This window comes from Onychomys torridus, chromosome 17 (assembly GCF_903995425.1).
Source record: "Onychomys torridus chromosome 17, mOncTor1.1, whole genome shotgun sequence".
Taxonomy (NCBI): Eukaryota; Metazoa; Chordata; class Mammalia; order Rodentia; family Cricetidae; genus Onychomys; species Onychomys torridus.
In genome coordinates this window covers 40,885,285-40,899,038 of record NC_050459.1, presented here as the reverse complement: position 1 = coordinate 40,899,038, position 13,754 = coordinate 40,885,285, and the positions used below count along the sequence as shown (strand labels likewise).

General features: G+C 40.3%; 1 protein-coding gene across 4 annotated transcripts in view; it reads left to right on the top strand.

Moving 5' to 3' along the window:
- Positions 1 to 13,754, top strand: part of Trappc11 (trafficking protein particle complex 11) — a 62,834-nt gene that overhangs the window by 1,668 nt on the left and 47,412 nt on the right. For all 4 annotated transcript variants that reach the window (XM_036209413.1, XM_036209414.1, XM_036209417.1 and 1 more), the window contains exons 2-9: positions 1,124 to 1,349; positions 2,142 to 2,311; positions 3,613 to 3,683; positions 4,592 to 4,706; positions 6,531 to 6,630; positions 7,164 to 7,237; positions 8,905 to 9,001; positions 12,052 to 12,185. In XM_036209413.1, coding sequence (XP_036065306.1) covers positions 1,146 to 1,349; positions 2,142 to 2,311; positions 3,613 to 3,683; positions 4,592 to 4,706; positions 6,531 to 6,630; positions 7,164 to 7,237; positions 8,905 to 9,001; positions 12,052 to 12,185 — 965 coding nt within the window. In that variant the 5' untranslated portion in view covers positions 1,124 to 1,145. The remainder of the gene's footprint in view (positions 1 to 1,123; positions 1,350 to 2,141; positions 2,312 to 3,612; positions 3,684 to 4,591; positions 4,707 to 6,530; positions 6,631 to 7,163; positions 7,238 to 8,904; positions 9,002 to 12,051; positions 12,186 to 13,754) is intronic.

Sequence of the window (13,754 nt, the reverse complement as noted above, 5' to 3'; positions counted from 1 at the left end):
CATTCGATAGCACTTTAGTAAAGATAATTTTTCAGTTAGAAATAGTCCATATTTTAGGGGTCAAGTGGTATTTTACACTTCAGTTTTCCCAGAGATCACACTGTGTTTTTTATAATGTGATGATGATAATCATTTCTTTAAGAAGCATACGATATATTCTTTTGGAAATAAGGAATTATTTTAAAAATACAGTGAATTATTACAGAAATTATTTTCATTTGGAATAAGAACATGTTTCTATAATTGTCTTCTTTCTTTCCCTCCCTCCCTCCCTTCCTCCCTCCCTCCCTCTCTCTCTTTCTTTCTTTCTTTTTTTTTGTTTTTGTTTTGGTTTTTTTGAGACAGGGTCCCTGTGTAGCCTTGGCTGTCCCGGATAGGTAATCATTTTCTAATGTCAGTGCATATCTACATCTGTTGTCGACTTAGCTAAAGGACACAACAGAAGCATGTTCTGTAGGTGTTTCCTACATTATTAGTGTTTCTCTTCGAGATCTTCCTTTACTTATTACATCATCTTATATTATGAAAATTGAGAACACAGCTATTAGATAATATACACATCATTTGAATTATTTTCTAAACATTGAGGAATTAGATATTTGCAATTCCAGAGAAATCAGAGGAAGTCGGATTTATATATATATATATGTCAATAACTTTTTTAATTTTATTGATTATGGTTTGAATTAAAAACAAAACACTTTTTAGACAGTCTTACTATTTTACACCAGGCTGTGTTGAATGCTTTACCCTCCTGCTTCAGCCTCATGAGGGCTGCGATTGTAGCATGTGCCACCATGCCAGGCTAGACCTATTTTAATTTTGTTACTTACCTGTTTTCTTAGCCTGTTCATCCCAAACTTTATACAGTTTGGAAGATTACTGAAAATAGAAAATTTGTCTAAAAATTTACTACAACCTTTTTTTTTTGTGAAATTTAAGAGAAAAAAATGCAATGCAATTAGTAACTTTAATACATTTAATTTAGGAATTAAAGTTTTACTCTCTTCTATTTGCTTGACTGTGTACATGCAGAGCCTTGTGTCTTTTTCTAATGTTTATATGTTAGTATCGGTGTTGGTTTCTGAAGTTAATTATGAATATCCTGACATTTGTATTTCAGATTTTTCTGTGACGTCTTAACCATGAGTCCCACACAGTGGGACTTCCCTGTGGAACTATGTTGTCGGCCTATGGCTTTTGTTACGCTTACTGGCCTTGATGTAGTTTATAATGCTGTCCATCGAGCAGTCTGGGATGCTTTCTGTGCCAATCGGAGAGCAGACCGGGTACCAATCTCTTTCAAGGTGCTCCCAGGTGACCATGAGTATCCAAAATGTAGATCCAAGGTAATGGCATTAGGATTGCATGTATCCCTTCATTCATTCCCTGTTCTTTTCCCTCCCTACTTCCAACCCTGTTCCGTGTGTGTGTGTGTGTGTGTGTGTGTGTGTGTGTGTGTGTGTGTGTGTGTAGGGTCAGTGACAACTTGAGGTCTCAGTTCTCTTCTTCTAACATGTAGGTCCTGAGGATTGAACTCGGGGAGTCCTAGGCTTTGCAGAAAATGTCCTTTCCGTCTGCCCCCTTTTTCTTTTCATTAAAATAACCCTCACATCTCCATAATTGTAACAGTCTCCCTCCTTAGAAGCAAGCTCTCACATTACCCATTCATCATCTCCGGTTTCATTACAGAGTCCCTGACTTTTGAGTGAGAGTCAGTTTCACAAGCGTTTCGACTTCATCCACAGGAAGGGTGCCATGGCATCACGGCAGTGTGTCTGTAAACGGATGGAGCTGTAGTAGACCTGGATGGCTGTAGTATTTTACACGAACAGAAACGGGTGGGGAATAGAGGTAGGCCAGAAAGGGCTGACTACTTTACACGTAACTCAGACCCTGGGCATTATCAGGACTCCTGCGTTTGGGCCATTCTTCGTCACGCTGGAAGGGCCGTGTTGAGAGTCTACTCGAACACCCAGACACTTAGAGCTATTACTGATTTCCACTGGACTGAGCTTCCCCATCTTAGAAACGGGCGGTGTTCGTGTCAAATGAAGCAAATGCGTATGAAGTGCCCGGCACTCTGGAGGTGGTTTCTGCTCCTTTCTTTCTAAGTAACTCCAGTTTGTCCCTGTTGGCAGAGAACTTCCTATGAGTGGTACATTCCTAAAGGGATCTTGAAGAGCGGCTGGATGAATAAGCACCTGACCCTGGTGCCGGCACTGGTGGTTGTGTTCTATGAACTGGACTGGGATGAGCCTCAGTGGAAAGAAAAGCAGTCCGAGTGCGCTACCAGGGTGGAAATCGTCAGGTACAACGCTGTTGGGCCTCTGTGGTACCTGCAGACGTCTGCTGTTCACTGACTTATTTGTTTGTGGTGTCAGGGACTGAGCCCACAGCCTGTGTGTGCCAGGCCAGCCTCAGCTCTGTTTGCAAACACTTGAAAGTTAACTGAGTACTGTGTAAACTGCAGTGCTTGCTTTGGAGACTGTTAACTCCATTCTGTTTCTAAGAGGTCATGGAAGTAGTGACTATACGGCGCCAGGGATCTGAGGGAATGTAGAAGGCAAGTTGGCCTGGCATTCCAATTTTTTGTCTATACTGTGATCTCTTTGGGAGATAACAATACTATCAGACCCCATAAGATACTTTTTTCAGAGAACTTTTTAAAAAAGGATATATTTTATTATTTGTGTGTGTGTGTGTGTGTGTGTGTGTGTGTGTGTGTGTGTATGCACAAATGTCCATGCACACATGCTGGTGCTTGCAAAGACCAGAATAAGGCATCACATCCCCTGGAACTGGAGATACATGCAGTTGTGAGCCACCCCACAGTGGTTGCTGAGAATTGAACTTGGGTCCTCTGGGAGAGCATCAAGAGCTTTTAATTGCTAAGAGCCAACTCTCTAGCACTCTCATAAGACAACTACAAACTAGTTATTATTATTGTGTGGGTGAATGTGCATATCTGTGTGCATGATTCGTATTTTTGTTCATGCATGCCATGACACGTGTGGGGGTCAGAGGACAGCCTTGGAGAGTCGGTTCCTTCCTTCAACCTTTACATGTGTTTTTGGGCTCTAACTCAGGCTGCCAGGCTTCCACAGCTGACATAGACGCTCTGAGTGTCTCACTGGTCCCCATAATGCTTTATCACTGTGTAGTTCTAAGGCAGTTATCTGGATGACTAATGTATCACTATGAAGAAGTACGTTAACTATAATTTTATATAGACATGTATGTTAAAGTTTCACATTCAAATCGTCTTTACATTTATTTTATTTGGGAGGCAAGTCATGTGTGGTCAGAGGACATCTTGGGGGAGTCGGGTCTCTCTCGCTATGGGATTGGGGAGTCGACTCAGCTCATCTCGCTGGCCCTTAAGTTTCACTTTTAAAGCAGATTTTAGTAAGATGATAAGCTTGATGTAAGATTACACTTTGAAAATGGAAATCATTATGGCAGATAGGGTCATTTGCAGGAAAAGATTTACTCTGATCTTGATGTGTTTTAGTTGAAATTTATCTTCAGTTGGATGTGAAGCCTGTGTGACATAGGTACAGTAAAACAAGTTCATTGCTTTGTTAATTATGTTGTTGTCTTCCACTGCAGGCAGAGTTTGCAGGGGAGAAACACAAAAGTGGCAGTTGTCCTGATTCAGAAGAAAACGCCTCTACCTCCAGGTAACAGAAGGTTCATTAATTGCTTTATGCCCCAATTGCTAATACCAGGAGGTAGATATTTTTTTTTAATATTTAAATGTTTTACGTGTTCATTTTGGGGGCTGACAGTATGCTGACTTTTAAAAAGCATTAATGAAAGGCCAGGAAGATGGCTCAGAGAGAAAAGGCACTTGCTGACCACCTGAGTTCAGTTGATTTCCAGAACCCACTTGGTGGAAGGGGAGAATCAGTTCCTGAACGTGTCCTCTGGCCTCCATACGGGTACTGTGGCTCAGGTGCAAACATCCATACATTTGCACATACATATGTCCACACACATACACACACAAAACAAGTCAATATTAAAGATATCAGTAATACACAAGTGAATTCTTGTCATAAATAGTAAAAACAAAGGAAGTTTGCAAATGCTAAGTCCTGCTATTTCATTTCTGCTGAGCCCCTCACGTATGCATGTATCAGTTGTCAAAACAGTTAATTCAGTTGCTTAAAAAAGCGTGATTTCCTTGTCTGATGCTATTTAAAATTTACTCTTACATAAAGAAACAGGATTTGTAATACTGTCCAGAGAAATGATTCTTTCCTTTGCCTTCCCAGATTTTCATAAGTTAGAATAATTTCTGTTGCCATATTGAAACTTGTCGCATTCTGAGGTTTTAGGAACTTCCTTGCTGCATGGCTGTGCCCATTTTTCTTTTTCTTTTGAAACAGCTTGGGACATTAGTTGTCCTGTCTGCCGTTCTCAGGAGAAAATAGGAACATAGTAACTTTGGGGAGCCCTGAGTCCTGGGGGAGAGCAGGAGCTGCACTGACATTGTGACAGGCACTCTGCTCCTCATTACAAACTTGGGTCTCTTTGACTACAGCAAACTAACAGCTTGGCTTTGTTCCTGCCGGCTTGCCAACAGGGGAAGACGTCATTGCTTCGGAGCGGGCTGCAGCTTTGTGCAATGTGTGTGAGCTCTCAGGCAAGTCCCTGTTTGTGCTGCCCCACACCGACCACCTCGTGGGCTACATTATAAGGTAAATCAGAATGTTGGTCCTTAGGAGTGTGAAGTTGTAGCTCAGAGCCTTTCCTTGACAAACAACAACAAAATGCTCATAAAAGCATCCTGGACAGTGAAGTTCAGCTGGGCGAATCACTAAATGAAAAGCCTGGTCTGCATGAGCAAATTCCAGTCTACCTGGGGCTACAAAGTCAGACCCCCGTCTCCAAAACAAACAAACAGTGAGGATCATATTACTTTCTCCAACTATCTAACCTGGTTTCCTTAAAAGCAAGGAAGAGTTTAATTCATGTAACTAGGTTTTTTGCTTTAAAATTATATTTATTTATGAATCACTCGGGAGAGAGGCATGCACATGTCACAGAGATCAGAGGACAACTTAACAGGAGTCAGTTCTGATCTTCCACTATCTGGGTCCTGGGACTGAACTCAGGTTGTTAGGCTTGGCAGCAAGCACCTTTACCTGCTGTGCCCTTTCGCCAGCCCAAAGTCTAACTAGGTTTAAAGGATTTAACCAGGCCGATTTGTTCTCGAATCTGTCTACTTGACTAACACATTTTATCTGAGTACACGGCCTATTTAGAAACTGAAACAAGCTTATCTTGATGTAGTTGGAACGAGTTTCTTTGGGAAGGTTGTCTTTTCATCTTTGAGAATAACCTATAATAATATTTCTCATTGTAGTTAGGTGTTTCATAATCAGTCTCTTATTGCTCTCTTGTAAAATTTTAAGGGCAAGTTTAGATTAATGACATTGTTTCAGGATTAGAACCTAACTTTATTTTCATATTTTAACATTTTTAAAATTTTGAAAATAAAATATTCTAACCTAGAAAACCCAGTTTCCTAAGCATGAAGGAATCAGGGACAGGAGGGTTGCCAGTCTGAGGCCAGTCTAGGCTAAAGTAGTGAGTTTAAAGCTTGCAAGGCTACACAGTAAGACTTTGTCTCTAAAGACATAAATAAAACATTTGATTTAAAACTTTTGACTTATCCTGTTTTCCTCGGATGTGGTAAAAATCTTTTGTTTTGTTTTGGTTTTGGTTTTTTTCAAGACAGGATTTCTCTGTGTAGTTTTGGTGCCTGTCCTGCAACTCACTCTGTAGCCCAGGCTGGCCTTGAACTCATAGAGATTCACCTGCCTTTGCTTCTTGAGTGCTGAGATTAAAGGCATGTGCCACCACTGTCTGGCAGTAAAAGTCTTTTGAATATAGGTTAAACTGTGTTTATTCTCAGGAGAGCCTTAAGTCCCCTGTTATTTGCCGTGAACTCACTTCTGTCCTGCCCGCACACTTCTCTGACAGACTCGCCCTTTCTGCAAAGAGTGTGAACTGCTGCCTGGACCCTGCTCAGCCCTCTTCTTTGGGGCTCATGAATCTCAGAGTTGTGCAGAGAAGCAGACTTTAATAACGTCAGTGTTATTTCCATCTCGTTGGCCAGTGTTTCTAACTTCCCCATAGGTTTTCTTATTCCTTTAAACTAAATGTTAGTAGAACAAAAAATAGTGAAACACAATTCAATCTTAAATCTTTTTCCAGATGTTTTATAAAATTATAGTAGGGATGAAAGTATTCTTAAAGATCACCTAGTTTTTATAAAGTACAAGGTTTTTATCTGTTGTATCCCGTGTTTTACATGATTTTCAGTTGGGGGAGATCTTAATTTTAGATTTTTTTTCTAGAAAAGGTGCTTCATTTTTCATCTTGATCATCAAGTAGAATAGGCAGTGTCAGCCACAAATTTACTGTCAGGCCTCAACAAATACCATTCTTAAGAAGAGTTGGTTTTGAGAAACTATATATGTATATAATTTGTGTATGTGTTTGTTGTTTATTAACAGGTTAGAAAATGCATTTTATGAGCATGCCCAGACCTATTACTACAATGAGATCAGAAGGGTGAAATCTCATAAAGAATTTCTGAATAAAACAACACATCAGGTACATTTAAAAAACTAATGAGAAGCATTCAAAAGCAGGTTGTTCATTATGGTTATTTTTAGATGATTCTTATTTCTGCAGTACTGATATTTTAAATTGTTTTAGTAATTCAAAAGTTTTTTTTTTAGCTCTTTTTTAATTTTATTTACTTGTTTATTTTATGTGCGTTGGTGTTTTGCCTGTAGGTAAGATCTTTGAATTACAGACAATTGTTAGCTGCCATGTGGGTGCTGGGATTTGAACCTGGGTCCTTTGGAAGAGCAGTCAGTGCCCTTAACCACTGAGCCATCTTTCCAGGCCTTTCTTTAGCTCTTAAAAATGAATTTGTGTTCAAATTAGATTCTTTTGCCCTTAAAGTTAGTTTCAGACTCTGACTTGTAAGAGGAGCTCTTGGGAGCCTTGTTAGCTGTGTCCTTGTTGGACTCCTAGTGTATTTAATTTTGAATAATTTTCCTCATACCTTAATGCACCCCAGTAAATATCATTTTCACATTAAAGTGTGCACCTAACCATTCTTTAACCTTTCCTTTCAGCTTCTTTTTGTTAGACACCAGTTCAAAATAGCTTTCTTCAGCGAGCTGAAGCAAGACACACAGAATGCTCTCAAGTAAGTCTGTTTTCAAACTGTGTGCTTGTCACCTTGATGTTAGTAATCATACCATTGCCCTCTGTGAGTCTCGGTCTTCTTGATTTGAAGGTATTCAGATATTTAATAAGTAGTTTTTTTCTATCTTAATGCTGAAAATAAGTTATCATAAACTTCGTGGTCTAATTAACTAAATTTCATGATCTAAAGGAAACAATTGTCTTCATGTTTCTATTTTTTTCTTTTTCTATTTGTGTATTCAGTGAAGTTCTTGACACTTATTTCAAAGTATAATAAACATTATTCATTTATTCAGTTCAAATCAAGTTTTACCATTACTTGTTTATCACATCAGTTTCCATTTAAAGACCCTGCTTGGACCTTGAAGGTTAGTTGCAGGTGTGTTGACACACTCAGACATTTTATTCTTTTGTTTTTACCAACCGCAGTTTAATAAAACATGATCTCTTTGTGCATTAGCTCAGAGTTCTGGATATATGATGGCAGTGTAGAAAGGGATTTAAAAAGGAATCACGGGGTTGGGGATTTAGCTCAGTGGTAGAGTGCTCGCCTAGCAAGCGCAAGGCCCTGGGTTCGATCCTCAGCTCAAAAAAAAAAAAAAAGGAATCAGTTATTTACCCTATAATTGAGGAGAAAATAGCAGTAGATCAAATAATAGCTGGCTTTAATGTAGTTTATTTTTGTTTGTGGATGGGCGGCATCAGTTAAGACCTTCAGTTTTAGAACTGTTATAAAGACTAATGCTGTAGAGGAAACCATTTGCTGCAGAGGGTGGGGATCCCCTTTGCCTACGGACAAGCCACTTTTTCTTACTGCCTCCCATCTTAGGGCTGGTTTCTTTCCCTGTTCCCCTGTACTGGATCCACTAAAGATACTTCTCTCCTCTGCAACCTCTATTCAAGATTAATACTGTGTTCTTAGCCTTTTTCTGTGTACCTGCCCTTAAAATGTCTGTGACTTGTTCTGTCTTTAAACCATTGTTGCTAAAATTACTTCCCTTGGAGAAACTGACGGTGGTACTTAAAAAGCAAAAAAACCTTGTCTGGACATGGTGGCATCTCCTGAGGTCTTGGAAAACCAAAGCAGGAGGACCACAAGTTCAAGTCCAGCCTTGGTTAGATGACAAATCCCAGGCCAGCCTGGGCTAACTATGAAACTGTCTCAAAAGTGTACAAATACACATATGCATATTTATTGACAGTGCTTTTATTCATTTTATTTATATTTATTTATGAGACAAGATCTCTCTATGTAGTCCTTGCTGTTTTGGAATCCACCATGTAGACCAGGTTGGCCTTGAACTCACAGAGATTCTCCTGCCTTTGCCTCTCGAGTACTGGAATTAAAGGATTGTTTTTTAGTATAATTTTAGATAACATCCACTTTACCCTCAGTCTTTAACTTGTTTCTACTTGTTATTGTCTGACTAGTTAATGATAGAAAGAACAGTGCACATGGGTAGGTCTTTTTGTTGTGATGTCATTGACTAGTAATCAATAATTTCTTAGAACACTGGAGATTTATATATATATATGTTATATATATGCTGTTATTGAGCTGTTGAGTGGTAAGAAATGTATAAATAGTGTCTGTTATAATAATAGTGTTCTTAGGAATTTTAAACATTAATTTATATCATATTAACCATCCTCCTCATGTTTACTTAGGAATTATAGGACCGCCTATAACCTTGTACATGAATTGAGAGCCCATGAAACTAATATTCTGGAAATTAAGACAATGGCAGGATTTATAAACTACAAGGTATAGTTCTACTTTGAAATAAAGGAAATTTACCTTTAAATATTACCTTTTAAAGATGCAAAAATCAAAATCAGTTTCTTGATCTGAAAAGGTGGTGTCTGATGAATTATGATCCTCTTTTTGATGTCCTTTTACTCAAGAATAGCTTTGACTCTCAGCGTCCGAATAGTAATAGCTGTGTTTTGAGTTTATAGATAACTAGATATTGAGTCTTTTACTGTGTGTGTGTCAGAGAAAGGAGTAGTGAGAAGAAAGCTGCCTGTTTTTGAATTTTAAAAGATGCAGCATATCGGAATTATGTAAGCATTTCTTGACTTAATGAGTCAGCCATAGAAAAGACACATCTATTCACTTTCATGGGTTTATTTTTGTTTTTTTGAGACCTGGTCTCACTCACTGTTGCATAAGCTGGTCTTGAACTCTGGGGCTCAAGTGATCCTCTTGCCTTAGCCTGCTGAGTAGCTGGACTGCAATGTCCACTCCCTCTGCTGTCTCAGTTCACTTTAGAGAAAGCATAACTGTCGTTTGAACATTTTAAGATTGTATATTGTAGAACTAATCCTGTTTGTCCCGTCCCGTCCCGGTTCTATCCTGTGTCCTGACCCGTCCCCTGCTTCCCAGCAGACATCAAGGCAGTTACTGTTTTCCCACTTCTCTTTCAACAGTGTCTGACAGGTGGGCGATGAGTGTAGATGAGAGTGTTTGTAGTGAACACAAATCTAAAAAGGGATATCCCCTACCTGGCAGTCCTTTTCAGGAAATTCTCTGTCAGCTAATGGTAATATCTGTAACTCCAAATCTATGGATACTTACTTTATTTTCTAATAGAAAAATATTGGGAATGAGCTAACAATAGGTGATTGTTGATATAAATTTTAATGGGACATTAATAACGATACAATTATGAATGTGGCTGCTCCATCAATTAAGAGAAGTGGTAGCTATGCGTCTTAGTCTGGTTTCTTAACTAAAAGCAATTTGGGGAGGAGAGGCTTGATTTGGCCTAAATATCTCAGGTCACAATCCATTGAGGTAAGCCAACGTAGGAATCTGGAGGCAGGAGCTGATGCAGAGGCCATGGAGGAGTGCTGCTTACTGGCTTGCTCTTCATGGCTTGCTCAGCCTGCTTTCTTACAGTACTGAGGACCAGCAACGTAGGGGTGGCCTCACCCACAGTAAACTGGGCCTCCCCATATCCATCCTTAATCAAGCAAATGCCCTACAGACTTGCCTACTGGGGATCTGATGGGAGCATTTCCTCAATTAAGATCCCCTCTTCACAGATATGCCTGTGTGTGTCAAGTTGATAAAACCCAACTAGCATATTAAGGTATTAGATGAAGAAAGTAAGGTGTAACTCGGCCTAGTAAGCCTGACACCGTATGGTTCTTAGTATATAAATGTGGATATACGCACACTTGCCTGTCTGTAGACTATACTGGCCATATGCTAAATTGGCCACGCTGATTGCCTCTGAAAAGAAAAATTAAATGACTGAAGGACACAGATGGATTGTAAACTTTTTGGGCTGGGGAGCTGGCTGAAGTCCTGCTGCACAAGCATGAGGATTTTAGTGTGGATCCCAGAACCCATAAAAGCTGGAGGTGGGTCATATACCTGTACCTCCATCATATACACCCGTACCTCCATCATATATACCTGTACCTCCATCATATACACCTGTACCTCCATCATATATACCTGTACCTCCAGCATATACACCTGTACCTCTAGCATATATACCTGTACCTCCATCATATACACCTGTACCTCCATCATATACACCTGTACCTCCAGCATATATACCTGTACCTCCAGCATATATACCTGTACCTCCATCATATACACCTGTACCTCCAGCATATACACCTGTACCTCCAACATATATACCTGTACCTCCATCATATACACCTGTACCTCCATCATATACACCTGTACCTCCATCATATATACCTGTACCTCCATCATATACACCTGTACCTCCAGCATATACACCTGTACCTCCAGCATATACACCTGTACCTCCAGCATATATACCTGTACCTCCAGCATATACACCTGTACCTCTAGCACTGGCTAGGGGTGGGGCTGGGGCACAGACAGGCAGACCCTGGAGGCTCACTGGCTGGCTAGTGCTGAATGTAGGTCATATACCTGTACCTTCAGCACTGGCTAGGGGTGGGGTGTTGGGGGGCACAGACAGGCAGATCCTGGAGACTCACTGGCTGGCTAGTGGTGGATGTGGGTCATATATCTGTACCTCTAGCACTGGCTAGGGGTGGGGTATGGGGGGCACTGACAGGCAGATCCTGGAGGCTCACTGGCTGACTGTGACTGTGAGCTTTATGTTGGGGGGGAGGGGGGAAGCTGGGTCTCCTAAGTAAAGTGGAGAGCAATAGAGAAAGACACTATAAAGCCATCTTCTAGTGTATGCACACAGGTATACATGCATACCACACACACACACACACACACACACACACAGACACAGACACACAGACACACAGATTTTTTTTTTTATATTTGTTTGTACCTAAAAAATAAAATTGAAAGTTTTCATAAGCATATGGAAATGAATCTAGGCTTTATTGCTATTGGGTTTCTATTTACCCTCAGGTCATGTAGATTGTACCATTTGGAAACAATGTATATCAAGTGTTCCAGGAAAAAAAACATTTTGAAATTTTCTGTAACCCTCATTGATGTGTAGGCAACTAAACCTTGGTTATGCAGCAGAAATATTTAATTTTCTGACAATTCTAATACTCAAAGTCAGTCTCTGTAAATTCCCATTGGAAATATTCAGCCCATTGTTATGTTCCTTTGTTATAATTTTTAAAAATTCTCTATTTTGAAAAGCTTTTCTAGGGCATAGGACAAATTCAGTCTCTCAAAGTAATCTAAAGAGGAGAATCATATTACAGAGAACTCCAGAGCTGGGAATTATGTAGCTTTTAAAGTTCCTCTTAAAGTTCACATATTTTTAATGTGGATGAATGTATCTTTAAACTTCTCCCTTATTTGGGGATTGCTTTTTCCTTTTTTTTCAGATCTGTAGGCTGTGTTTTCAGCACAACACGCCATTGGATGCAATTGCTCAGTTTCGGAAACACATTGACTTGTGTAAGAAAAAAATTGGAAGTGCAGAGCTGTCATTTGAGCATGCTGCATGGATGTCTAAACAGTACGTTTACGTTCGTTTTCTTAACGGTTTAAAATAGAATGTCAGATGTGAAGAGATGGCAAGGACTTTGGTTCTAAACAGCATCAAATGGGTCTTTTGCTTTTTAATGGGGTTTTAGTAGTATACCCCAAGTGTGTATCCAGGAATAGTATACAAATGGGGTTTTAATAATATACCCCAAGTGTGTATCCAGGCATAGTATACCTTGATTGGTATGATCTGTTAATGGACATCAGGTAACTTATGGTACCTTTTTTACATTCAGCATGTATTCGTTAGGTTTCCACTTTGTGTTTGCATCCTGAAAATATAGGAAAGCACAAAACAAAATTCCTGCTTCATGTAGCTTAGTGTCTGTCTTAGATAGGATTTCCATTGCTGTGAGAAAACACATGACCAGAGCAACTCGGGGAGGACAGGCTTTGTTTCATTGACACCTCCAGGTCACAGGAGTCACTGCGGGAAGTCAGGGCAGGAGCTCGAGGCCAGAGCCTGGACGCAGGAGCTGAAACAGGCACCATGGAGGAGCAATACGTGCTGGCCTGCTCCTCATAGCTTACTCTGTCTCTTTATTATACATTCAAGACCGCCTGATCAGGGATGATACCATCTACTGAGGATGGGACCTCCCACATCAGTCATTAATCAAGAAAGTGCCCGACAGTCTTCCCTACAGGCAATCTGTTGGAGGCATTTTCTCAGTTGAGGTTCTTCTTCCCAGACAACTCTACATTGTGTCAAGTCAATTAAAAACAGACAAAAAAAAAAAAAAAAAAAAAACCCAAAAAACAAGACAAATGACTCCTTGTCACCTTGACACACCAATATATTATTATTAAACCTAGCCTTTGTTTTTTCTTTATATTAATACCACAGTATAAAACACAAATACCTTTAAAAGTTCCACAGCCTTTAAACATTCACATTAAACATCCAGCCCCTTTAAAATATCCAATGTCCCTTTAAAACACCCAAAGTCTTTCTAAAATAGCCAACATCTTATAGCTGTGGGCTCCTATAAAGTAAAACCAGTTAAAATACTGTCTTATCCCAAGAAGGAGGAGTCAGAGCAGGAACAGTCAAGTCAAGCAAAACCAAAGTCCGACAGTGAAGGAGTCCGGTGCTCTATGTCAGGGACCCACTCCCGACCCTCTGGGATCCACAGAGCCTGGACACAAAGCCACTTCTGCCTGCCCACCACAGCACACATGGCTTGTCTCGTAGGCTCAGGCGGCTCCACCCCACAGTAGCTGCTGTTCTTGGGGGCTGTCTCATGGTCCTGACATGTCTACAATACCGAGGTCTCTGCTGCCACTGGGCTGCATCTTCACCGGTATCCTCTTCTGTCCTGTCACAGTGCAAGCCTCCATCTCTCTCCACGACTCCTTCACACCTCAAAACCCAGTACCACCTGGTAAACTCTTACAACTTTGCCAAGTTGGGCTGCTAGCTCAAGATGTGGCCTTGGCCTCCTTTGGACTACAGCTTCTGTGAGGCGACCCTAGGAAATGTTTGCTCAGAGTTCCCCTCAGTGATGCTTCATTTTACACTTCCAAGTAGCAGTTCATC